At 40.8% G+C, this 25,707-nt stretch overlaps 3 protein-coding genes across 4 annotated transcripts in view; 2 read left to right on the top strand and 1 right to left on the bottom strand.

The window, feature by feature from the left end:
- Positions 1 to 16,694, top strand: part of sash1b (SAM and SH3 domain containing 1b) — a 51,590-nt gene extending 34,896 nt beyond the window's left edge. Inside the window, exons 1-18 of one of the 2 annotated variants that reach the window (XM_053335819.1) lie at positions 844 to 925; positions 3,957 to 4,085; positions 4,735 to 4,785; positions 5,303 to 5,352; positions 7,613 to 7,653; positions 8,014 to 8,100; positions 8,250 to 8,362; positions 8,758 to 8,859; positions 9,993 to 10,128; positions 10,761 to 11,164; positions 11,461 to 11,535; positions 11,656 to 11,796; positions 11,890 to 12,022; positions 12,324 to 12,493; positions 12,586 to 12,792; positions 13,252 to 13,402; positions 13,969 to 14,100; positions 15,498 to 16,694. In XM_053335819.1, coding sequence (XP_053191794.1) covers positions 4,041 to 4,085; positions 4,735 to 4,785; positions 5,303 to 5,352; positions 7,613 to 7,653; positions 8,014 to 8,100; positions 8,250 to 8,362; positions 8,758 to 8,859; positions 9,993 to 10,128; positions 10,761 to 11,164; positions 11,461 to 11,535; positions 11,656 to 11,796; positions 11,890 to 12,022; positions 12,324 to 12,493; positions 12,586 to 12,792; positions 13,252 to 13,402; positions 13,969 to 14,100; positions 15,498 to 16,297 — 2,838 coding nt within the window. In that variant the 5' untranslated portion in view covers positions 844 to 925; positions 3,957 to 4,040 and the 3' untranslated portion in view covers positions 16,298 to 16,694. Of the gene's footprint in view, positions 1 to 843; positions 926 to 3,956; positions 4,086 to 4,734; positions 4,786 to 5,302; positions 5,353 to 7,612; positions 7,654 to 8,013; positions 8,101 to 8,249; positions 8,363 to 8,757; positions 8,860 to 9,992; positions 10,129 to 10,760; positions 11,165 to 11,460; positions 11,536 to 11,655; positions 11,797 to 11,889; positions 12,023 to 12,323; positions 12,494 to 12,585; positions 12,793 to 13,251; positions 13,403 to 13,968; positions 14,101 to 15,497 lie in introns of those variants that run through there. The other variant, XM_053335818.1, reaches the window with a different exon arrangement.
- Positions 16,695 to 16,748: 54 nt separating this feature from the next.
- ddo (D-aspartate oxidase) lies at positions 16,749 to 20,273 on the bottom strand. The gene is made up of 5 exons (XM_053335820.1): positions 20,131 to 20,273; positions 18,825 to 19,019; positions 18,529 to 18,637; positions 18,263 to 18,439; positions 16,749 to 18,049 (listed from the first exon to the last, which is right to left on the bottom strand). The coding sequence occupies exons 2-5, from the start codon at positions 18,994 to 18,996 to the stop codon at positions 17,491 to 17,493; spliced, it is 1,017 nt and encodes a 338-aa protein (XP_053191795.1). The 5' UTR covers positions 18,997 to 19,019; positions 20,131 to 20,273; the 3' UTR covers positions 16,749 to 17,490.
- A 1,674-nt stretch (positions 20,274 to 21,947) lies between these two features.
- On the top strand, positions 21,948 to 25,131 carry zbtb24 (zinc finger and BTB domain containing 24). The gene is made up of 6 exons (XM_053336269.1): positions 21,948 to 22,767; positions 22,969 to 23,136; positions 23,466 to 23,549; positions 23,630 to 23,713; positions 23,818 to 23,899; positions 24,195 to 25,131. The coding sequence occupies exons 1-6, from the start codon at positions 21,948 to 21,950 to the stop codon at positions 25,084 to 25,086; spliced, it is 2,130 nt and encodes a 709-aa protein (XP_053192244.1). The 3' UTR covers positions 25,087 to 25,131.
- Positions 25,132 to 25,707: the final 576 nt, after the last annotated feature.

The raw sequence follows: 25,707 nt of genomic DNA, 5'->3' as shown, positions 1-25,707 counted from the left end.
GTTTGAGCTCGTGGCGTTCTGGATGCCTTCTGGTAAAGATGCAGACCACATAGCCGCAACATCTGCCATTTGAAGCTGCCTTACACAGCATGTCATACCTCTCTCTCTCTCTCTCTATAACGTTTCCGGTCTCTTTCATTCAGCTATCAAAATAAATAAAAGCCAAAAAATTACAGGCCTGATTGTTGACTATCCTTGAGCATATACTGTACACAATGCATCTTGATAAACAGTATATGTAAAAATAACTTTTATTTATCTGCATGGAAACTCAGGGTAACTTTCCAAAATCATGATTCCACATGTGTAAGATTAAACAACATGTGCAAAAACATTAAAAGTTAATTGCAGGTTTTATATAACTGTGGTCTGAGAGAGGGGGGAAAAAAAGAAAAAACCTCCATATCAGCAGAGGGAGACATAACTGGCCAATATTCAACATTTCTTTCTTAAAACCAACTTCAGCCTGACACATAGCTTTAACCTCGCTGCAGACATAAACACACACGCAGACGCACTCTCACACATTTTAGACGCAGCAGAGGTGGTGGTTTATTTGAACATGTGAGTCAGCCAGTCCCTGTGGGCCGCAGCTGGAGAGAGAGAGAGAGAGAGAGAGAGAGAGAAGAGCGCCCCACCCAGCAGCAGCCAGCGTCATATGTGGTTGCAAATACCCCCCCCCCCCCCCCCAACACACCCCCTCCGCCCCCTTCCACCTCCTCCACCTCCCCTTCACCAAACTCCCTCTGATTTATGCATGTCGGACACCCCTCCCCTCCCCTTCACTTCAGGATGTATTGTTCTCCACTCACTGAGCTGAGTTAAGTTTTCTATACGGAGTCTTTCACTTACAGCAGTGCGACTGTGGGACTGAGGAGCAACTAGTGCTGGGTAGCTACTGTTGGCAGCCAGATGCCTGTTTGTGGTGAGTGTATTTTTATGTTTGCACTGGAATGTGGTCCAATGGTTACAGCTGGTCATTTTCTGTACATTCATTTTGGTTGTACATTCAATTTAAATTCTTTAAAAATATATATATACATTTAAAGCTTACCCTATCTTATGGAGGTTCTGTTTTTAGTCTGTTTAAAGGCTTTCATTTTGGACAAAAAGCTAAAACAAGTCAGCGCTTGTTCTCACATGATCTTTTGTTACATCCCTCAATACTCTGTTTAAGACATCCACAATAGCCTCTGGTGGCACTGACACTGATGTTTTAACCTAATAATCTTTGTTTAACTCACATTCTCTGCTGACATTAGATTAAAATTAAGATAAATGGGATGACAGCTGAGTGTCAACGCATTAACAGGTACATGTGTTTAATGAGGTTTACTTGTTTTACATCTTTTTTTTTAATTAATTACTGCAAATAGGATACTGTATGTTGTATGTGGACTGTACTCTATGGTGGATATGTTTTGCTTTTAAGTCTTATCTGGTGCTGCTCTACTACATCAGCCCAGATGTGGTTTCATCTGTCATATTTTTCCTCACAAACCAACTATATTGGTCAAAATGGATTTAACTTGAAGTTTACGGGTTAATTACGTGGCATTTATTATAAGAAAAGTCACGCATAGAAAGTTTGTGGTCTTGCTTTAACAGTCTGATACTCTTGACTTAACCTCCCAGAGCAGATTAAAGTGATACAGATTATTTGCTGATGCTTTGTGATCTAGGTCCGGTTGGCCTAAATAGGTGAGACATCACAGAGGAACTGTAAAAACCATCATTAGACACTTTGGGCCCCGGGGGCACGTGGATCTTTTGTCTGCCTATGAGATGCTCTGCTCTGCCTAAGAAATGTGACACCACACTCTCCTTTTCAAGCCTCTGTGGTTGATGTCTCATGCTGCAGTTTTGGCTTCGAGACCATTAATTTGGAGACAGAGGGGAATATAAAGCAGACTGGAATATTTCCCCCAAAAAACTCCCAAAAGAATTGTCTTCAAGAAAAGTGAGAGTCATGTTGTTTATTTGCGTTGAATATCAAGGTTATGCTCATTTTCTTTTTTTTTCTTTCCATAAGCTAAAGCTGTGTTTATGTTCATGTGTAACAAAGATGTATACACGCACCCGTGTCTAATAAGCACTCAGGGCGATGTGATATCATGTGGCTGTGTTACAATATGCTGTTTATGTGGATCAGTGGCAGTCTGAGACAGAAGAGAGGCCGCATCCAGGCACAGCGCGGATGCAGCTTCTTATTCGGGCTTCAGCCTTGTCTGTCTCGCTCTCTCGCTCTCTCGCTCTCTCGCTCTCTCGCTCTCTCGCTCTCTCTCTCTCTCGCGCTCTCTCCCCCTCTCTCTCTCTCTCTCTCGACTGTATGAAAAGCAGCCAGATTTTTCAAGTCATTTTCAACCCGAGGCCATGTCATTTACCAAATGAATGGCCCTCTTTTCTGGACAGTTGAGCCAGTCACAGTCTATCATGCCACGAGACAAGTGAGCCCACAGTATTACTTTTCACTGCAGAGGCCTGTTTTCAGCGGGGCTCATTTGCATACCTTCAGGGTATGGCATGAGTGAAGTATAATAATAATGATGATGATAATAATGCATGAAACACTTTATGGACATACTGGATGGCAATTACTTAAGATCAAATACAGCTTGAGTTAATCTCTACAGTCTCAAGTCATGACTAGACATGATGAGGAACTGTCTCTCTACACGTTGTATCACAAACAAAAGGATCTTCTTTTTGTGCTGTGTGTTTCATTTGTTGGATTATCTTTAGTTCGTCTGAATGGTCTGCTGTAGTGTTTTAGTCTTGGACATATCTGCAGACAATAGTTAATAAATCATAAGTATTGATCAGCGAAGATAAACAGAACATTTTTATCCAACCTCTGGTGTTTCCTCATTGCAGATTCTTGAAAGTTAATCACAGCGTTCCCTGAGTTCCTATTTTTAATGAATTCCTGTTTTTTTTAATGAGTTCCTATTTTTAATTATTTTTTTCTTTGTTTGTTTGTTTGTTTGTTTGTTTGTTTGTTTTTGTTCTAACTGTGTAAGGCACATCTTGATGTATGAAAAGTGATATACAGATAACGTTTGACTGATGATTGATTGGTTGATTGATATAAAAGCAGCACGTGGCAAAATAAAAGGATATTAAAATGATTAAAAGTGTTAAAATTAAGATAAAATAGAGTAAGACTGATTAAAAAATAACATTACAGTGCACCAACTTCACTACAATCCAAAATAGAAATTTTCTAAAAGTCTGAAAAAGTTACTTCTTTTGTTTCTTAAAGTCCTCAAAAGCTGGATTAGATAACAATAAATAGAATTTGGTTGAATCAAAAGAGTAAAAGAACAAGGAAACCAGGTTCAAAGGTCACCAGGTCTTAAAACTCAGCAGATTCTCTCTGATATGATTTATCTCTTATGTGTCTTCTTCCCACACTGTAGAGTCACATAACTTCAGGTATAGCACAATTGTAGGAAACCCGAAGCGAGTGCTCTCCGTGTTGGGACTCATCTGACCTGAGCGGTTCTGCCTCTTGTGATTTACGGTAGACTGAACCGTGGCCTCTCAAGCTGACTCCTGATGCCTGTAAGAGAGCAGAGAGGGAGTCATAGCTGCGTCACATGGTGCTTCCTCTGGCCAGGGGGTCAGGTTTGAAGAGGAGGAGGAGAAGGAGGAGAAGGAAAGGGTCAGTGGGCAGGAAGACAACAACAAACTGGTGAAGACAGAGGCAATATCACAGCTGGACGTCTCTGATGCTTTTAATCTCCTCTTATCTTTATCTGGGTTTCCCGGCTGTTTGGGTCGTCGGTGACTGTGCTAAATGTTGAAACAATGGCTTATCACGACAGCGGTCAGTGTTTACAGTGTTTGTCTGCTGTTTGGCATCTTGCTCAACCTCTGTGGGATGTCGTTGTCCTCCTCTGTTCTCTGTCGGTCATATCTTTGCAAGGGTTTCAATGCCTCTTTATCTCTTTCAGGATGGCTCGTTGGGGAACCTTGATGACCTGGCTCAGGAGTACTCTCAGTATTACGGCACCTCCCTAAGCGACGTGAGTGAAAGGATGGAGGAGCTACGCAAACGCAAAGTAGTGCAAGATGCAGAGATGGTAAATGTTTTTTTTTCTTCTCAGTTAAGAACTTGATTTATCGAGATAAAAATGTAATGTATCAGCACTTCATTGTTGAAGTTCTTTCTGCATGTCTATTAACCACACTTACCACAATGAGGAACAACATTTATGGAAACATGCTTATTCACCTACTTGTGAAGAGTGGGAGAATAAGATTGAAACCATTCTCATATATGACCTTTAAATATAAAGTTATAATCAGCAGACAGTTATCTTAGATTAGCATAAAGACTGAAAACAAGGAAATAAGACTTGCTCTGTTAGAAGTTAGTAACTCTCTGCCTTAATGTTGTATTGTGAGTGTTTGCCTTTAACATTAGTGTATAATTTGGCTCTAGAGTACCTTTTTGTCACATGGCACATTTTGTATATGTCACAAAAAGGCAAATAAATAACATCTTCAAAAATAAAAAAAAAACTTCTTAAAATCAGCTTTATGTTCAAACACCTTTTTTTTATCATAGTTTAGAAACAGCGGAGATCACAAACCGTGTGAACACATAATTAACCGCTGTTACTCCATAATGTGGCCACAGCCAGCTCAGTCAGCTGAATATTATTTCTATTTCTGTGTTATGATGACACTATAATTTACTAGTCCATTTCCTCTGCCCGTGTGTTTCAGGGAAAGGTTGACTCAGCGGCCACATCACTGCAGCTCCGCTCTCAGATCCAGGTGAGTGTCCAGCTCTTCAGTGCGTCAGACCCCAGGAGAAGGCAACTTCCTGCTCTGTGTGTCAGCAGACATGCTGATAAGAGGGCCGTGAAATTGCCTTGTACTGTTGGTTTTTGCTCGGGATTATCATGATGAGGCATACGGTATCATTTGACCCACTGTTAAAGCAGAGAACTGATGATGAAAAACATCCTAAAACCTGGTTACAAGTAGAATATGTGGTATTTTGTTTTATATAAAGTTAAATAAAACATGTAAATACCTGAAATTCTTCCTTAATTGTAGTTAGTTATTTTATTAGCTTTACAATTGTCCCACTGTCCTCTCTAGGAAAGTGACACAGTTAAAATTCATCAGTAGTTTAAAGGAGTTTATATCCCATTGTTTTAAATGGTTATCAAAGATTTTAACACAACCTCATGCTGTTACTCAGAATTGACTTTTAAGGACAGCTCAGTAAATTGGACAATTGCCTGTTTTACATATTCATGGTTATAAGTTTTTCTATCCTTTCTAGGAATCTCTTGGACTCAGCAGCACCACATCCACTCCAGAGACAGAGAGAAAGTAAGAAAAATAACCCGCCCTTTTTCTTTTTAAAAGGGTGGGAATTACACTACACTACACTGCACACTACTATTGAGTATTTTTATGTATGTTCAGTTATCAGAAAGCCTCATTTTCACTGAAGGAGAAGCATCTGTAAGAACAAGAGCCTAGGGGACTGTAGGGACTATTATATTCTAAGTACTATTATAAGTACACGTAGATGTTATAATAGATAACAATGAAGATGACTGGTACTGTATAAGGACTATTATTGTGCTGATATACTGTGTAGTGTTTTGTATTACCGACAACATTATTATTAAATATAAGTCATCACAAATATGAGTCATCACTTCTGGGATTTGAGACGTGATTTCTCCTCCATGTATCATCTCCTTGTCGAACTGTTGGCACGTGTGTTTCCTCGGCTTCCTGATGCCCTCCAGTCACCTTTTTTCATGAAGCATTTCTGTGTGTCACCTCCAAACTTCCTTCCTTCCTACCATTGTTGTCTTTTGAAGGATTTCAAAGATAAGTCATATTTTGTCATTGGAAAGCTGAATATGATTAAGGAATTCAGACGATGACTAATGAAAAAGCAACATATTGATCTTGTGAACATATGGATGTTATTACGACCGTATCGTGAAAACTGAGAAATAACTATGTTTCAAAGGATTTTGCAATCATTAGAAACAGACCGGGTTTATTAAGAAGCTGGAAAGAAACACAGCTGATAGCAGATCATTTATGTATTCACAGGAAATGTGCACTGCCCTCTAGTGGGGTAATAGTACTGCTGGAGGTAACTGATGGTTACCAGCATCAGCAACACGTAGACTTCCTTCTTGGAGACTAAAATCTTTTCTTTTTTTTTACCGATCTCTAATATGTTTAAACTAGTTTGTTTTTAACTTTATGACATTGCTTTAAATCAAGATTTAGCCGCAGTGAGCACACATTTCCATTTGTCTTTTCCCAATGAGTTTATTGTGGGAAAAGTTTTCTTCTCATAGCTTTTCAGGTATTTTAATGTTATTTACTGTGATAAAAACAAGAGCACATGAAGCCCTTTGAGATTTTAAGAGCAACACAAATAAACGTGATTTGACGTTATCCGTTTTAATTCCACAATATGTCAAATATTTATTGTCTCCAACAGTTTTTTAACTGCAGAATTTCAAAGAGGGAAAATTGGTGCTAATGTCACACTGGATAACACACAATATGATCCACAGGTCAAATATCTGATATCATTTATGAATTGTGTCGTATTTATACAAATGTATTACTCTTCAACCTGTTGCATCATGGTCTTCGGAAGGAATTTCAAAAATGTTTGACAACCAGTGCAGATATTTTGACACTCAAAAAGAAGGGTTTTTGGTAGTTTTTAGAGATTTGATGATTGAAACAATATATTCAATACTGAATCTAACTTTATAGAAACTAGAGTCATTTTTTATATAGATTATAAACACTTTGACAGTTTGATAGGATATGATTCAATAACACAATATGCACGTGAATCATGTATTTGTATGCATGATCATAATGTGGCCACTTCAGCAGTCGATAATGTGGCTGCTAATGTAGTGCCTTGAGATAACTTTGTTGTGATTTGGCGCTATATGAATAAAATTGACAAAAAATTCAATGAATGTTAGATATTCACAAAACAAAAAGTATTTTTGCGTTATCTGTTGTCAAAAAACTGAAACACTGATCCGACAGCAGCAACAAATGTCTACTGAGCGACTGAGAAAGAGACATAGAGGCATAAACAACAAACAGTGGAGAGAGATGAAGAGACAGAGACAGAAAAAGAGAGAAAGAGGGAGGGATGAAAGTGTGCAGAGAATGCAGAGGCCACATTAGCGCTGGTGCTGCCGCAAAACCCCGGCTGGACATGAAAAAGGCTCTATTGTTCCTGCGATGGCCATAGAGCTCTGACCTCTGTTCATCAGCCAAGAGCAGCCAGTCTTTTTCATCTGTTTTGACTACTTTGATTTGCCTTTACTATGATGCTAGTGTCATGAGGCACAGTGCGCTTTGGTGATTTCTTTGTTCTTCTTTTTTTTTTTCTCCTTCCCTTTTTTTTAATCTGACGCAATAAAAGGATACGATAGAGAGACATGTTAAGGGAAATGGTGGGATAGCAGGGAAAATGAAGAAAATAAGTTTGGAAAACAGGTACTGTTCTGCTCAGGGAGGTTTTTTTCTTTGTTTTCTCCGTTTGAAACCTTCAAATGCAGTAAATACTTTGTTTGATTTTTAGGTTTCCTGTGCACAAATCTAGCTCTGACGATGGATCAGGGGGTAAGTTGATTTTTTTTTTTAAATGAATCTTAATTAAATGCATGTTTTGTTTTTATAGTAAGTAGAATCAGACTGATGTAAAATTGCTCAAGCTATAAAAAGGATGGTTATTGCTTGTATTTGGAGTGTTTTGAGCTGACGTGCATGGTTTGTTTGATCCATTATATTCCTTTAATAGCAATGACATCCTTTTGAAAACTGAATATTATATTTTGAGAATGATTTAGGGCATAATATTCCAGTAATGCATGCAGTATTATAGTTTATCTGTAATGTGGATGTTGTAGTTTTAAAACTGTGGCATGTGTGTGTTTAGATTTTGTATTTGTGTGCTAAATTAAAGTCTTTGTTACTGTGTAGGAAAATGGGATGGAAAGAGAAAGGGCAAGTCTTTTTGGCAGAGTTTCCGAAAGTCACAGAAAGGAGGAATGCGTCAGATTTCAAAGGGTACGTTAAGTCACAAAAAATACAAAAACCAGCTGTGCATGATGATTGCTCATCAACATATTTCCATGTGTCTGTAATGCACCTGCCGAGAGCAGCCGGTTGTGTTTTTCATCCAGTCAGCTGACACGTCTGCTGTTTGCCTTTGACAGGTGATGACGTTGGTTTTGTGGCCAGTGAAATTACCATGAGTGATGAAGAGCGTATCCAGCTGATGATGATGGTGAAGGAGAACATGATCTCTATAGAGGAAGCCCTGGCACGGGTATGATATCATGTATCCTCCTATTACGTGTCACTGCTGGTTTTTCTTGTTTTTCTTGACTTGAGTTCAACACACTAACCTTTGAACATTAAATATGATCCATTAAGTTGTTCTGGTTTTTAAAAAAGCTCATTATTTTTAATCAGGAAATTAAGGGAATTTACCAGAAACGTCATAAGCAATATTTCTGAACAGTGTGCACAAAGGTTTCTTGTGGTTGCATCAATATCTGTGTATATGTATCTAAATCAATGGAAAAGTAATGACAGAAGAATTTAGGTAATATGTGTTATCCTGCTCATTCAATAAACACACCAGCTGGTAGATAACAAAAGGTATCCTCTAGCTATGCATCATGTTTAACAGACTCATCTTTCTTTTAAAACTCTCTGCAGCTAAAGGAGTTTGAGGTACAAAACAAACACACGTGCAGGTTCGAACCGGCAGAGTGGACCGACCCCTCCAGTCCCCCCAAAAATGAGTTGTTCAACTGCAATGTAAGTCTCTTGAGCTCCCGGTAAGAAGGGCATCTTAGTTTCTTTTTAATGCTGAATCACTACTTCAGGCAGCGTGTTGTGCATGAGGGTCTATGGTCTGCCAGTGCCAAGGCTGCTGAGCTGTTGACAGCGCCTCTCTCTTTCCCTCTGTCCCTGTCCCGGCAATGAACCGTGGCCCCTCTAAAGCCCTGCAGCTCAGGGCCCTCTCCCAACTGCAGGGCAATGGGCGGACTTCTATTCATTGCTGTCAAAGCGCTAACCCCCTATTGTGCTGTAGTGAGCGGGTGGATTCAGCACAGGACCCTGTTATGCAGGCCGCAGCTCTTTTATGCATGGGTGGGGTGATTAGGGGGCTCAGGTTCAGGGCACATTTTTCAGATTCATCTGGATGGCCTGACTATTTCTCTTTGCCCTGCGTGTGTTCTCCTCTCACTTTCTCTTTCTCTTAGAGTTTGCGTGATGTCTGTGATGATTGCAAGGTTGTTGCCCCCCCTCCCATCCCCCCTCTTGTTTCTTTGTTAATTATAGACCAGCTCTCTCGCATTGAATTTCCTTGTATTCTGTTACTGCTAATTGGTTTCATTTTGGCTTTTGATGTTTATTCTGGGGCATGCTGGCCGCCCCTGTTTTGATCAGAAAGGAAACTTCAACATTTATAACCTGAGTACCACTGACATTTCAGTAACCATCATTTCAATCAGTGGTTAAGGTGATTTCCAAGCTGCTAACTCTTCATGTTCCCACGTTCAGAAAGCTTTGTCTAACCTGTGAGGCAGAGAATATAATAGGGCAGCTGGTTGCTTGGCCATTAGCATCATCACTGTGGTTTCCAACCACAAATTCATATCAAAGCCACATGCAGTTTCTATCTCAGCACCATCTGCAGCATGTACACCACTTGCACACCTTGTTGAATCAGAGTCTAAAAGTGTAGAAATGTAGGTAAACTATTGAAAGATAAGTCGGTATTGCATAATAAAGCGTGTCATATCTAAAACAATACTGTGTAGGTCATATAACTGCTGCCAATATACTATGAATGGTGCTGTTGTGTTATGTTATCATAACTGTGAAGCTGTGTGGCAAAACTAAATGTTATTCTGTCTTTCCTGTCCTCCTTTCTTTCTTTCCAGCAGCCTTGTGACCTGTCAGACAATGAACAAGAAGAATCTGTGACATTCAGGAGACTCCATAAACTGGTCAATTCAACCCGGAAGGTGAAGAAGAAGCTGATCAAAATTGACGAGTCTAAGAGGCCCGGAGCAGATGGTACTTAAAGCACTATCAGACCTTATCTCAAAAGCCAAAGTGCATTTGGCAGCAATCATAGTTTTTAAAGTCATTGTAGCCATATCTACCCTGCCCTGTCCCCCCTGTCTGCTATGTGATGTTAAAAATAAAAAGTGTGGGGCAAGTTCATGGGTATTTCACTATATCTGCAGCCCAGGTGTAAAAACCAGCAGGTGTTTAGAGTATGAACAAACACATTACTGTGTCAGGAGAAAATGTTGCACCTGGGACAGCACAATGCTGAATGTGACGTAGAGTCTAGAGAGAATATCATTGTGTCTGTCATTTTGACAGATTTAATTACAGTTGGACTAAGCATGTAAAAGGGAATTACAGTATTTAACATATGTTTTCACTAGTTGTACAGTCTGTGCAAATATACTGTATGATTTTGTTTGTTTGGCTGATATTTTTCAGCGTGATTACACTTGACAGTTTGCATGACAAACATAAAAGTAGTATTCAATGTTTGGCCTGTAGATTACAGTTTGTGCATCTATTCATGATATCTATAATTGCTGAACATATGTAAGTCTAAATTAATATTTTTTCTTTTGACATTGCATTAACCTGTTAACATTCCCTCCATTCCCTTCTATTTACCCACCCAGAGAGCCTGAGTGTAGATGGGCTTCACTGTGGAGATGCCAGCGGCTCGCTGTACTCCGATGTGCAGAAGAAGCCAGCATTTTGCCCCGTGGACTCTCTGGCCTCAGCTCTGCAGGAGCAGCTTACCTACGACAGGGACTCTGACAGCTTGACCACCTCCCCCTCCTCCAGCAGCCTGGACACCTGCAGCAGCCAGAAGATCTTCAATGCCTTTAACAAGTCGAGTGCCAGCCCAGTTCACCAGGAGACAAATGTAGCGGCGGGGGTGAGAGAGGCAGGCGAAGGCAGCGGCTCCTCCTTTTTTGAAACAGACGGCGGCTGCAATGATGAGGAACCCAAACTTGCTCGTTCGGTGACGGATGGAGAACTTCGTCACCGGAGCCTCAGCCCACTCAGCCACCATGGGGTGAGAACAGAGGAGCCTTTGTATAAAGACAGTTGTTTGGCCCGTGATTTATTTTTAAACTGGTACCAGTCAGCTTTCTGCAAGCTACTCTAAGAAAATGTTTGCATTCACCACCAAATATCCTCAACAAAAACTGACACTTGGCTTCACTGATGAGCTACAGCTGAATGTTGAGAGCAATTCATTAAATGATGGCTAAATGCATGCTCCACAAAAACGTATTTACATCCAAAGATATACCTGATAATAGACATTTCTCTGTTGCTGCTTATTAATGTCCTTTTTCTTGTTTTCAGAGAGCCTGCAGCTTTGGAGGATTTGATCTGGCCAACCGCCCAATGCACCCAGTCATCTCAGATAGTGATAACACAGTATGTAACTGTCATTTCTTCTGAATTTCACAGCACTGAATCAAAAGAAAAAGTCTGTCCTTGTTTACTTATTTGCTTCCGTTTTTTTCCCTTTTTTTTCTTTCTGTGCTTGTAAATTAGAACAAAGATGGAGACGGTGTGAGAAATCCTGTTAAGTCTCCACAGACATCTCGTATTTCTCTCGGGAAAAAAGTCAAATCTGTGAGAGAAACAATGAGAAAACACATATCCAAGAGATACCACTGTTCTCTCTCTGAACAGGTATGTTTAAAAACATTAATCTATGTTTCAGATGTACATTGTGCTGAATATACTGTATTTAAGCATCTTTTTTTTTCTTCCTCTGCATCCTAGTCGAGCCCAGACCGTATATCCAGCTGCCCTCACTCACCTCACACGGACTCTGACTCTTTGGAGAAACCTAAGCTGAAACCTGGAGGGTCTGTGGAAAGCCTGAGGAGTTCCCTGAGCGGACAAAGTTCCATGAGTAAGTCTGTGTTTGTAGCATATGTGTGCCAGATCTGGGTGTACTTGCAAATAACTCTCAGTGTTTATTTTAACTCGGCCTTGGAACACCAGATGTGGGGTTTATCAGACAAATGTTTCAAGGATCATAAAACGCCTTTCAGATAGTCTAAACTTTCTGGTCTCACTGTGTTCAACTCTGTCAAAAACTGCCTAACATCTGGAACTTCAATCAGATTAAAAGACGTTCAAAAATATTTGTCAAATGCTAACAGACCCGTGTAGTCTTGAAGTGGCTCATTCTTCTTCTGTGGTTTGTGCAGGTGGTCAGACGGTGGGCACCACTGACTCCTCCAACAGCAACAGAGAGAGTGTGAAGTCTGAGGACGGGGAAGAGGACGAGCTGCCTTACCGTGGACCTTTCTGTGGACGCGCCCTCGTTCACACTGACTTCACCCCCAGTCCTTATGACACAGACTCCCTCAAACTGAAGGTACGGCCACGATAAGCTATCACGCAAAATGTTAAAAATCAGTTTATCATCCAAGAAACTCAAGCTTTATTATTACTGGTTGTGTTTTGCAGAGTGGGGATGTCATCGATATCATCAGTAAGCCTCCGATGGGTACGTGGATGGGCATGCTTAAAGGTAAAGTGGGCACCTTCAAGTTCATTTATGTGGACGTCCTGAATGAAGAGGAGGTGAAGCCCAAAAAGACGCGTAGGAGGAGGAAGGCCCGGCAACCCAAACCCACCTCTGTGGAGGAACTTCTCGATCGCATCAACCTCAAAGTAATAAAACTCACAACATGATCGATATCTTTCCACACGAAAATCCCAGCTTTATTTGTAGAGGGTAACATTTTATTTCATGAATGTTTTCCATGAAATGTAGATATGAAAAATACAGTACAAGAATACCAGTGAGCTTTACATGTAAAGTACCAGCAAAATGAATGAAATTGATGAAAAACAACCAACTTTTTAATGGTACTGTGTTTTTAAATGTTTTTTTGTTTGTATGTTTTTTTTAATTTTTGACACATATAGTACTAATAATAATAATAATTATTATAATAATAGCAAAGATCTGAGATCTGAACTGCAGCAGATTAGGATAGTTATTAGTATATTATGATTATTCATCATCTACACCTCAAACTACTTTTGAATTTAAGTGTGAATGGTCAAATTAAGGATTACCACTGATCTGTTTGTGTGTTATCCATCCTCATCCTTGACTCTCCACAGGAGCATCTTCCCACTTTCCTTTTTAACGGCTATGAGGATCTGGACACATTCAAGTTGCTAGAGGAGGAGGACCTGGATGAGCTGAACATCAGGGACCCCCAACACAGGGCTGTGCTGCTCACCGCTGTGGAGCTGCTGCAGGAGTATGATGGTGGGTCGGGTAAACCGAGAGTTAGAGCATTACACAAGACAGAAGAAACACATAAACACTCTCAGATACGAGTGAACATGCAGAGATGCACCTGACAGATTTAGTAACAGTAGTAGTTTAAAAAAAATATGGATAAAGAAAATATAATGTCAAAATAAACACGTAATGGAAAAGATGAATCCTGCAACCGAGGTCACTGTAGGTTGAAACCAATTATCGTAATCTGTCAACCACCAATATGCTCAACCACCAATATGCTGTTTATATCTGTGGTAGTTTCCACTTGCAGCTGCTGTTTCTCGGTCAGTGCAGGTGTTAGACACACTGTCTGTTGGTCACACAGACGCTTGTGTCTTTGAGACGCCTTCTCATAACATGATGAATACTTATTTTGACTGGTGAGCCTTTATAGGGGTATCAGTTTCCAAAAAAAAAAACTAAATTTTTTACAAATTCCTTTATGTTTACCACTATCCATCTTACACACAGAGTTCCCCAGCAGTGCTTGTTTTTGAGATCAAAGTATGTGACAGTCTGCCCCCCGTTGGCGGTATTGTGCATTGCAGGTAGCAGCGACCCAGAGCGCAGCAGTCAGTCCGGAGGCTCACAGGAGAAGCTGCTCCTGGACAGGCGTGGCCTTATGGGAGACTCCCCGCGGGATTCAGGCTGCTACGAGAGCAACGAGAACCTGGAGAACGGTAATGAGAGCCTGAGTCACCTGTGAATACTGTCCTCCTCCTCCTCCTCTTCTGCCCCTCTGCTGCCTCATCCTTCACTAGGAAGACATATGTGGTCTTCAGTCCTTGATGCTCGAGCATTCCAAGCCGCCAAATTTCAGTTTTCACGCTCTTCTGGAAAGACTCGTCTCATTTACTTCTGAAGCTCTCTTTTTTTTTTTTCTCCAAGCATCTTTTTTCCTCAAGTCATACCTTCTTCTGTTTCTGCATCACTGACTCAAACATTTTTGCAGTCACTTTTTTTGTCTGTTTAGTGCTTTTGAGAATTGACATTACATTGCCTTTCTTAACCAGATTCTCAATGTAGTTTAAAAAAAAAGAAAAAAAGAGAGAGATAACACAAGGTTCTCTACTATTATTATTATTTTTGTGGGACTAGAAAGTTCACTTACTATCATGTTTAACTGAGCAGCAACATTAAAAAAAAAAAAAGAAGTTTTTCACAAACACGAACAATCTATATGTGGAGCCGCTTGTAGGTGTACTCACAAATAGATCTGCCGTTGTGAGTTGTGTGGTGGTTTTTGCGTTTGCAGAAAATGGTGACTGTTATAAACCAATGTGTGACAAGAGTGTTTAAACAAACTCTAGATTAAAATAGTTCTCAGTATTCGCAATACATATTTACTGTGAATGCTTGCTTTATTCATAGCTATATCATTCTTATTGTGGTTATAATTTGGTATGGCTGAAGTCTAAACATTGTTCAAATGTGAAGAGTTGTACTTATTGTAAATGAGGGCTCTTGTGAATGTCAAAAGGTCAAGTGGTTAGAGAAGAAAATGTCAGATCAGCCACACCTGTACAGTGTATCTCTTAAGATTTTGCTGTTTTGTGTGTATATTTTTTTAGTCCAGTAAAATATAATGTTGCACAATATTTTATTATGTGCCTGAAACTGCTTCATGCAGAACAATTAAAATATTTACTAAATAATATAATTATACTTGTAAAAAAAAAAAAAAGAAGTTGAATTTTGTATAATTGTAAATGCACTAAAATGCAGACTTACAGTAGGACAACCTTTTAAGATGGTTTAACATGATTAAAGGTGAAAGTTAAACTCATTTTAACGCTGACAGAAGTGTTGCAGGTTTAAGGTCTGAAGTCTCAGCATTTTCTGAAGTGTGCTTCTGTCATGGTTGAGCGTGAGGAATAAATTGCTCCATGCTTCACCAGACTTGACTGCTTGCTTCTTTTCTTTTCATTCGTCATTCATTTTTATTGCACATTTTTTTTGTTTCGAACCTCTTCTCTTCTTGGGGTGCTACAGCCGCTGCTGCTCTGTTTTAGTGGAATACATGTCCAACTTCACTGGCATCTACATGATCTGCACACACTGCACTTGTTTATTTCAGGAAGGGACAAAAAGACATCTTCATCCATGAGCAGGTCCTCCTCCGGTTTCGAGTCAAGCCACCTCCCGTCCCCAGAGTACCCTGCCCTCCCCCTGACCCTCACCTCCACCAGACCTAGTAAGACTTTACACCCCAGTAAACCAGGATTCCTCCCCTGTATCCCACCATCACTAAGATCTCCTAAGAGCAGCTTAAATCTCTCAAGCCCAGCAAAAGGTCATCTTCCCAGGAGCGGTATTGCTAGAAGCCGGAGCTGCACTGAGTTGAGAAGAAACTCAGCTCCGAGGCTGCAGAGGCGGTGCTTCTCTCTGACAGGCCTTCACAAAGAGCAGAACAGAAAACCTCTCAACCCTAAAGACTGGAATCTCACAGCCAGGGGCAAGAACGAGGATAAAAAGCAGCACCCAGTAAAGCTACAGAAACATTTTGACGTCACATTAACGTCCTGTCAGTCTTCCACTGCACCACTAGATGCTGTGTGCAGCACTTTGAACACAGACACGAGCGATGCAAGCAGCTTTAAACAAGCTGAGACAACACAAAGCACACACGTCAAGCTGCCCGCTACACTTCCAGCAGAAAGATCCAATCATCCTGTAGCTACACTTTCTGTATCAGACTCCTACAAAGACCCCTTCACGACAGAAGCCGCCTGCAGGCACAACTGTACAGGCAACACCGCTTCTGGGGAGAAGAGCGGTCGTGCAATTTCAGCCAATTTGGAAGCCCGACGGCTGAAAATGAGCAGAAACAAGAAGACGTCCATTAAATCAGTGGATCTGGGATCCCTGGAGGAATAAAGACTGCAGAGTATTGATCTGACACAAGGGAGCTATTTTCTGAAAAAGGTATTGGCTTAAAAGTTACAGGAAAGTGCCACAGTACAGTTTTTAATTGCTGCTGTTGAATAATAACCATCTTAAATTAATCCTTTTTTCATAATCTTTGAAATATTGACTGTTTTTAACCAATGATTTCTGAAAATGTAACCATGGGTTTTCAAAGACTCCAAAATACTGTAGTGTGCCATCAATGTGAGGAGTTACTGTTGCAGTATAATATATAAAATAGGTTTAAATGTATGTATGTATGTATGTATATTTAATTTCATGTGCTGTCTTTTTTTTAATAGTTTCACATGTGAATTACACTGAACAAAGCTTCATTTTTTCTTTCTAAACCTTCATTTCAACAAGCAGCCTAATAAGATTCATTCTAATTCAGGAAAGTCACCCTCAGTTTATATAGTGATCCATCATGTTTATATATTACTGACCTATCTATGTACACACAACTGAATCCTGGTCAAGTTTGGTTCATTATGAAACAGTCCAGATATTCTCCATTCAGCTGAAATAGTCTGTAGTCTGTCTCTGCCCTAGACCTGGTCACAGTCCAACAGTTACACAAGCAGCAGTGTTCAGCAGTGAGCGCTCCTTTATCTGAAATCAAACAAAGCCTTTATTAATACATTATTCATCGCTGCATTTACTGTAACTCAATATTCTTTTCTCAGTGCATTTTATGTATAGAGTTGACAGAAAGTTTTACAGTTGCTTTGTCTGTTTATTTCAAATCAGTTTCAAAACAGTAAATTAAAATGGTCTCACATTTAAATAATGTACAGTGTTTTCGTGTTAATTAATAAAAAAATATTTTCTATATACATTGTAAATATGCTAACAAGACTGTTGATTACCCATCTACTTTCAGTTTATATCTCCAGCAGTAGATCTCTGTAGTTAAAAGGTAACTGTGATTGGCACCAGATGTTTAAAAAAACAGCAGGATTTATTATGACATTATCTCCTAAAAGATTGTTTGCCACCATTAGCAGTTTATTGAAGTACCATGAAATTCAAAATGACTTTGCATAAATTACTTTTATGTTTATGTAGTTTTGATGTGTTCAGTCATTAATTTGCACCTCTGTACTATTATTTAAAGTAAATTGTTATTAGCACCACTTAAAGGATTTAGTGGCAGAATTTATTCACAGCTTTGCCTGCGGAGGCATTTCATGAAGGCACTGCCTGACCAGCCCCAGAGCATCCAGGCCTGTACCCCAGGCCAGGGTGACCCCCCAGCCGCCATGGCCGTAGTTGTGGACCACAGGCACCCGGCGGCCGTGCAGCTGAACCACCTCCCTCTCCACCCTTGGGTTCTTCCTGCTCGGCCTCAGACCGACCCACGTGCTGACAACTTTGCCTTTGCTGAGCGACGGCTCCAGCCTGCTGCAGCGCTCCAGGATGCCCTTCGTGTCTCCTTCGTCCACCTGTAGTCGCCAGTCCCCCTCCTGCCTCGTGCCACCTATAGTGATGCTTTGTGTGCCGGGGTAGATGTAGGTCTTTCCATCTCCATCTCGGATAAAGTGCTGCAGCCAGGGAGCCTCCACCTTGAGGACCTGGCCTCTGACTGAGTACACTTCGGTGTCACCCACCAGCATTTTGGAGCCCAGACCAGAGCAGTTGACAATTATATCAAAGCTGTTGCTTAATTCCTGAAGATTGTTGACTTTCCTCTGCTCCACTTTACCTCCAGCTTTCCTGAACCTTTAGAAAAAAGGTGTGACAACAGTTTGAATTTAGATAAAATAAGACAGATTTTATTTGTCATTCATATTATACACTGTACAGTGCACATCCAACTCACCTCTCACTCAGTGAATTAAACACATATTGATCTGTAAATATTTTTAGTCTTCTGAAATAACAATGACCCAACACCTTTGACATGACAATAAGAGTTTAATATAGAGGACAAACCTCTTCTCGAGCCACGGCAGGTAACTGGCACATTCACATTTTATGGTGGTGAACGCCTGGCCAAACTTATGATCCGGAAACCGTTTCAGTTCACGGTCAGTCATGGATCGAAAACCGATCACAAACTCTGACCAGAAGGGCATCTTTTTGGCTGGAACCTCCTTGAATATTTGGCAACTGCAAAGGAAAAAAAGATAGTCATAAGATGCAAAGAGATTTTAACAGTGACCTGGCTGAATAGCAGTAAGTCTCATAACACCTGTTACCCTGAGCTCAGCATTACTCCAGCATCTGGTGATTGTTCGGACACAGCAATGGCCAAAAGGTGATCAAAGCTGTCCTTGAACCAGCGTTTTTGTCTTTCCAAGGGAATATCTGACAGAGAAATACAGTAAAATCAGTCATTTAGAACAAGCAAAATAAATGTGTGTTTTTGCATTAAGAGTAGGACTAGATTATGCATTTACATACTTTTATTCTGATACAACTGCACAGACAGGGCAGAATTTGCAAAAATCACTGCTAGCTAAGGTCATGCATTTTTGTAGAGGTAGTTGCATACCTGGAAACTCTGCAGCAAACAGGATCCCAGCAGCTCCATCACTGGTGGTGTTTGGGCTGAACGTCTCAGCGAGGACAGTAACGGAGCAGAAAGGAAGAGCCTCTGCGATGCAGACAGCGGTGGAGAGGCCAATCACCCCGGCTCCAACCACTACAACCCTGACGCTTTTCATCCTGGACAGGCCTGCGTCTCCAACTGGAAGTGGAGAGTTGTGTTAGTTGCTGCAAGACAACCTTTGATAAAAAAAGTTAATCCACAACCTGTAGTCTTAACATCTTAACTGATGACACAGTCCAAAGATCAACAATACAAAGCCCCATGTAAGTCCAAGGAGGTGTCATAAATGTAAGTCATTATGTATTACAGATTCAACCAGCCGTATGAAACCTTGTGTGCTTTGATATTTTCTTTTATGCTAAATTTAGTACTTTTATCTAGACCATGTTACCTTAAGTGAATGGGGAAGGGCATTATTGTACTTTCAACTCCACTACATTTATATGACAGTTATAGTTACTTTTCAGATAAAGATCTGACACAATGGATAATATGACATGCTTTAATGATACAACACAGTGTTAAAGGTGAAACCAGTGTTTTTCAGACTTTATGGCTTTTGTCTTCTTACAAAAAGCAGTGTGTAGCCAGGCTCACATTTCAGATGTCTATAAGTTAACAGCTCCACTAAAAAGTGATTTTTCACGCCAAACTTCTCACATTGTCTCATTTCAATAAATGTTCAAATGATCCAATATTTCACCAAAAATTAAAGAGTAAAAGTTCAAAAACTGAAAACAGATTTGTGTAGCAGAACTTTGTTTTTTCTTCTTTCCTCTCTCAATCACCTCACAACCTCTTAGATTTATCTGCTGACCCTTTGGAGGGGCATGACCCCTAAGTTGGAAACCACTAGACTAAACTAGCTAACTGTATATAAAGTAGTGTAAACTAGCTCCACCTCCAGCAGCTACAACAACATGGAACATGCTGCTCTAACACTGATGCATCAGTATTAATAATCTATGATGTTATATACAATAATATCAGTCAGAGAGACCAATGCACTACTTTTACTGCAATACAAACACACTTATGCAATAGGCTTTTCATGCAGGACTTTTACTTGTAAAGGAGCAGAGTGCAAAATTAACTTTTTTTTGTCCAGCAGCCAAATGTCTAATGAATGTTCCAAGTTACACCAGCCAATAGATTAATATTGTTTAGGCTGGTAAATGAAGCAAATCTACCAGACATTTGCATATTTTCCCAGTAGTTTTCTAGTGATAAGAAAAACAGTTCAACCCACCTGTTATGAGAGTTACTTTCTCTACACTGCAGACAGAAAACTGCCCTGCATTAAAACAGTACACAGGACTGCGGTGCTGGGACTGTCTGCAATCGAGGACGTCGAGCTGCAGCTGTAGATTAATATATTAAATATATAATATAAATATTTACCAGAAGCCAAAACACACAGTAGTTGTTTACTTCTTCTGCCCACCGTGGTTTATCACTGCGTGTAGGACGTGCAGGTCCTAAAGAAGGCCGATTTAACAATGTCAACATAAGAACAACAGTCCACTGAAAGAAATATGGCACATTCTTGCCGTTCGTTTACAGATGATCGTGTACATGCAGGATTCTTGCATTGTAGATCTACAAATCATCAGCAGCTCCATGTAATTAAAGGGCCAACACAGAATATCCAAGTGTCGGAATGCTACTGCGATTGGTCCAAAAGATCACGTGGCAGCTGTGTATAAAATAATCTATGAAATCAAATGTTTTAAAGTTCTGTCCGGTCAGATATTCTATGTTCTAGAACGTTAAGTGAGAGTAACAACCAATCACAGCAGAGCGTGCCTCCGGCTGCAGCCAATCCAGGCAGCAAGTCCAACCGAACGTGAATCTCGTCAGCACCACACCTCTCGCGATAAACTGTTTGTCCTGAGTCCAGCCACAGTAGAAAAGGTAAGTAAGGTCCTAACAGCTCAGTACTGTTTTAAATTACTATCAGGCACTTTGGGTCCTGTTAGTTAACACACATGCTTCTGAAATGTAGTTCGTTTAACGCATTATTTCAGTGGTACGCTTTGCTGCTGTTGTTAGTCGTGGCCTGTTTCTTGCTAGAGGCGGAAGCATTGTTTGAGACGATGTAGCTCGTTTTTGCTAGTTGCTCACATCACAACATACAATTGAAGTGCAGACACCTTTCAGTACAAACAGTCGCATCAGGTTAACTTGTACTGGAAGATGTTTATCTGCATAAAATTAGTGCTGAAACTATCTGATCGTCAGTTTTGATCATGATTTAATTATTGAAGTAATATATCAAGGAGAAATCTAAATTCCAATCTACATTGTAAGGCCTTTTATTTCTTTTTTCTTTTTTTAACATGTTAAACCTGAGAACCTTAATGTGTATATTTATTCATTATTTATTTCTATTATTGTTACTTGCTGCTAGCTCCGGTTGCCCATGCCAACCTGTGGTACTGACAGAGTGGATGCTATGGGATATGTGTGTTTTTTTTAATTTTATTTTGTATCTTATCTTTTTGTTGTTGTTTTTATGTGACTTGAAGCTGCAAACTGAATTGCCCTGCGGGGATAAATAAAGTTATTTGATTGATTGAAATTTAACATGTTGAATTTGAAAATTATAACGGGATCTTTATGGCATTTTATATATAGCAGGGGTTTTATTACTGATTATTTTTTCAATTAGGCATTTAGTCAACTAAACGACCTGAAATGGGATGATATCCACTATTTCACAGCTCAGTGATGTCTTCAAATTGCTTGTTTTGTCTCTCCAACTTTCAAAGTCCCAGGGCTTCACCTTGGGTTTTGGGAAACAGTAATTGGCCTTTTTTCACAGCAAATCCGTTAATTGAGATTAATTGCAAAGATAATCAGTACTGAAAATAATAGTTAGGTGCAGCCCTACATTGATTAGGTAGTTAAGTGAAAGTAAATTGTAAAATTAAATATGCACTGTGAGGACAGTGCATATTAAATATGCACTGTAAATATGTACCTGTGCTCTTCTCACTCAGTCTTGCGTGTTGATGAAGTCTTTCTTTGCCTTCAGGTACTGACAGGATTTTTTTTGTGAGGAAGATGTCTCAGAAAACCACAACCTCATCACTGATGGCCCTTCGTTCAGATTCACACGAGCAGAGCATCCTGAGCAAATTCAACAAGCTCAGGAAGAAGGACTTGTTGTGTGACATCACTCTTGTTGTGGAGGACGTGCACTTCAAGGCACACAAAGCCCTGCTGGCAGCGAGCAGCGAGTACTTCTCCCTCATGTTCACAGCAAAAGATCAGATCAGTCGGTCTGTCTACCAGCTAAACGGTATGGCAGCTGAGATGTTTGCGGCAGTGCTGGAGTTCATCTACAGCGCCCAGGTGTCTGTGGAGGAGAGCGCAAAGGAGCAGCTCCTAGCCACTGCCCAGCTCATGCAGGTCAGCGAGCTTGTCATTGTGCTCACTGAACTCACACATCCCGCTGCAAGAGTTACAGGCGAGGAGGTAAAGACAGACAAAGTCGAGGTGCCAGATCAGTCAAAACGCAAAAGAGGACGACCAAAGAAAAATGTGACTGTGGCTGTAGCAGAGACGGAGGGGAAAAGTACAGCATGTGAGCGCACAGAGGACGGCCAGTCTGGAGACGTGGACTGCAATGATGGAGACACTGAGCTGCAACCGATAGACGATGCAGATGATAACACACTCCCCAGTCGGCAGAGCAAACGCAAAATCAAACCACCGCTGAAATATAAAGGCTACAAGGTGTGCAGTGACACAGCAGACAGGAAAGAACCTGGGAAGAGAGGCAGGAAGAGGAAATATCCCAACACAGAAGCAAGATGTGAGGACTGCAGCAAAGTATTCAAAAACCACCTCTTTTTAAAGATTCACCGAAGGACTCATACAGGTAATCATCTACTGTGGTGTCTTAGAGATAAGAGAAGGAAGGATTAAAGGTTTGTTGGATAAAGACATACATGTTCAACAATTAGGACTGACAAGGATTGAATTAAGAAACAGACAGTGTCCATCACTGATATCTAAATCTGTTAAGAGACATTCATGAGACAGGTGACACCTCCATTATACTTTCCTAATTTCCCTCCAGGAGAGAAGCCTTTCCGGTGCCCGGTCTGTGGAAAGGGTTTTACCCAGAAACACACTCTGCTGGTTCACCAGCGCATGCACACTGGAGAGAAGCCGTTTGTTTGTACCATCTGCTCCAAAGCTCTCGCCACCAAACACTCCCTGCAAGAACACATGAACCTGCATGAAGGTAAAAATATGGCAGTTTTCTCATGTTGATGCTGATGTTGCTCTTCGCTTTAGCAGTGATCACTATGTGCAAATTATGAGTGGATTATTCTTTTTTCTAGATCACTTCTTATTTTTTTAAGCTTTAATTTGGACATTTTCTCTAAGGCCTCAAGTTAAATCTTGCAGGCTGAATCGGTGCAGTCATATTTGGATATCATTGAGAAACTGTATGAGACTGTACAAGCTGTATGTTTTAAACTCTACTAATCCACATAAAAGTCTGTAGTTTCAGTGTTCTGTTGCTTTTGTTCTATTGAAAATCATTTTTCTTTTACTTCCGTCCTGCAGAAGACAAATCCTTCAGCTGTGATAAATGTGAAAAGATCTTCACTCAGAAGAGGCAACTTAAAAGTCATTACAGAGTTCACACAGGTAAGAGCCACATGACTTGAAAAGCGATGTCATTCTAATGTAATCACTGCAAAGGCTGAATAATGTGTGTGTTCTTTAAGGCAAATCATTACCAGAATGTGCTCAGTGTCACCACAAGTTTATGGATACGGCTCAGCTGAAAAAGCACCTGAGGACTCATACAGGTAAAAACAGCTTCAGCAGTTCTGTGAATAATGTCTGATGTGTTAAAACTTTTAATATCACTGTGTAAGGAAGGTCTAATGTTTTATCTATAATGTTTTAACAGGTGAGAAGCCTTTTACATGTGAGATCTGTGGAAAGTGTTTCACAGCCAAAAGCACGCTGCAGACTCACATCAGAATTCACAGGTGAGAAATATATTTATGTCTGATTATAGTACAAAGATAGGACTTTATTTATTTTTTTAAAAATAAGGGAGGATGAAAAAAGAAAGAAAACCACAACAGATTTCTTGGGTGCATACCTTCAAAAAGAAAACAGTGGAGCAGAGACTGAAACTTTATTCTTAAAGCATATTTCATACAAAAAGATGCAATACAATGTGTTTCACATATATAATATTAAGTATTAAAAGAGGCTAATCAAAGCAGAAAATTGATTGTTAAACTTGTATCCAATGAAATTATAACTCTACTTTTGCAGAGGTGAGAAGCCATATGACTGCAGCATCTGCAACAAGTCCTTCTCAGACCCCAGCGCCAGACGAAGGCACGTCGCCTCCCACTCAGGGAAGAAACCCTTCACCTGCTCCTTCTGCAGCCTTTCGTTCACCCGTCTGGACAATCTGAAAACACACACCAACACCCACAACAAGGAGAGAGCCGCAACATCAGAGGCCTCATCAGATGCAGCGGCCGCAGACTCCGCAACGCCTCAGGAGGAGGTGCGTAACATCCTGCAGCTCCAGCAGTACCAGCTGCCCCCGAACTCCGAACAGGAGATCCAGCTGGTGGTGACGGGAGACGTGGACAACATTAATTTCGTCCCGGGTCAGGAGCAGGAGATCAGCATCATCACCACAGAAGGAGAGCCGGCAGAATCGGCTCACTCTAGACTCACGCTCCTCACGCAGCCGGCAGGACACGTGCAGAATGTGGCTCTGGTGACTCAGGCCAACGTGGTGGACCAGACCCCTCAGATTCAGACTATCAGTATGTTGGAGGGACAGATGACACACCAGCCCGAGCAGATGCATGTCATCACTTTGAGTAAAGAGGCCATGGAGCATCTACAGGCCCACCACGGTCCCCCGCAGCCCCTCCAGATCGCACAGAGACCCGTCCAGCAGCTGCAGGTGATGCACCAGCCGATCCAGCAGCTGGCCGTCACTCAGGAGGCCGGCACGTCTCAGGGACAGGCGGGCAGGGAGCAACACAGCCAGGCCATTCATATCAGCAGCCAGAGCAGCCAGCCCATCTCCATCAGCCAGACCAGCGAGCAGATCTCCAGCCACCACATCCAGGGTCACGCCTTCCAGATCCAGGCGGGAACCGTCTCGTACCTGTACACCACCGGACTGCCGCAGGAGAGCTGACGGCTCACTGAAGTCTGATGCTGCTTAATCCAAAATGATAATGCTGCTACAGTACACATAATATAATGATGTAATGGACCAATATTACCAAGTGAGAATGTTTTTTAAAGGAACAAGTATAAAAGGTCATTTATTGAATATTCTGCAAATTTGAGTTTTCTGTCGACCATTTTCAAGGCAGCCACAATCATCTCCTCATTTCTACTGACTATGTCAACACAGAGACTTTCTTTTCATGTTCAAGGTGTCATTTTAAAAGTCTGTGCTCTGTGCTTCAGGCATCTTGAGTTTTGGGAGTCACCTGCTGAACAATCACGATTACAATCATGTTTATGGTAAAAAAAAAAAAAAAAAAAAACCCAGGAGGACAAATAATATGCAGAAGTGTCTCAACAATCAATAATGTTTTTGGAGAGTTACAAAAATGTGATGTATTGGCCAATATTCATTTTAAACTTTGATCCCTTAAATCCGAAAAAAAAACTTCACCAAGCAGGACATTTACGCTTGAAAGATGTTGGTGATTTTTTGGGGGGATTTTTTTGCCTTTATTCAGAAGTAGCTGGCATAGAGCCAACAGGAAACAGGGGGAGAGAAAGGGGGATGACATGCAGCAAAGGT

Source organism: Scomber japonicus, chromosome 16 (genome assembly GCF_027409825.1).
Source record: "Scomber japonicus isolate fScoJap1 chromosome 16, fScoJap1.pri, whole genome shotgun sequence".
In the NCBI taxonomy this organism is placed as follows: domain Eukaryota; kingdom Metazoa; phylum Chordata; class Actinopteri; order Scombriformes; family Scombridae; genus Scomber; species Scomber japonicus.
Note: the sequence above shows the minus strand (reverse complement) of the source record. Positions and strands in the feature narration are given on the sequence as shown.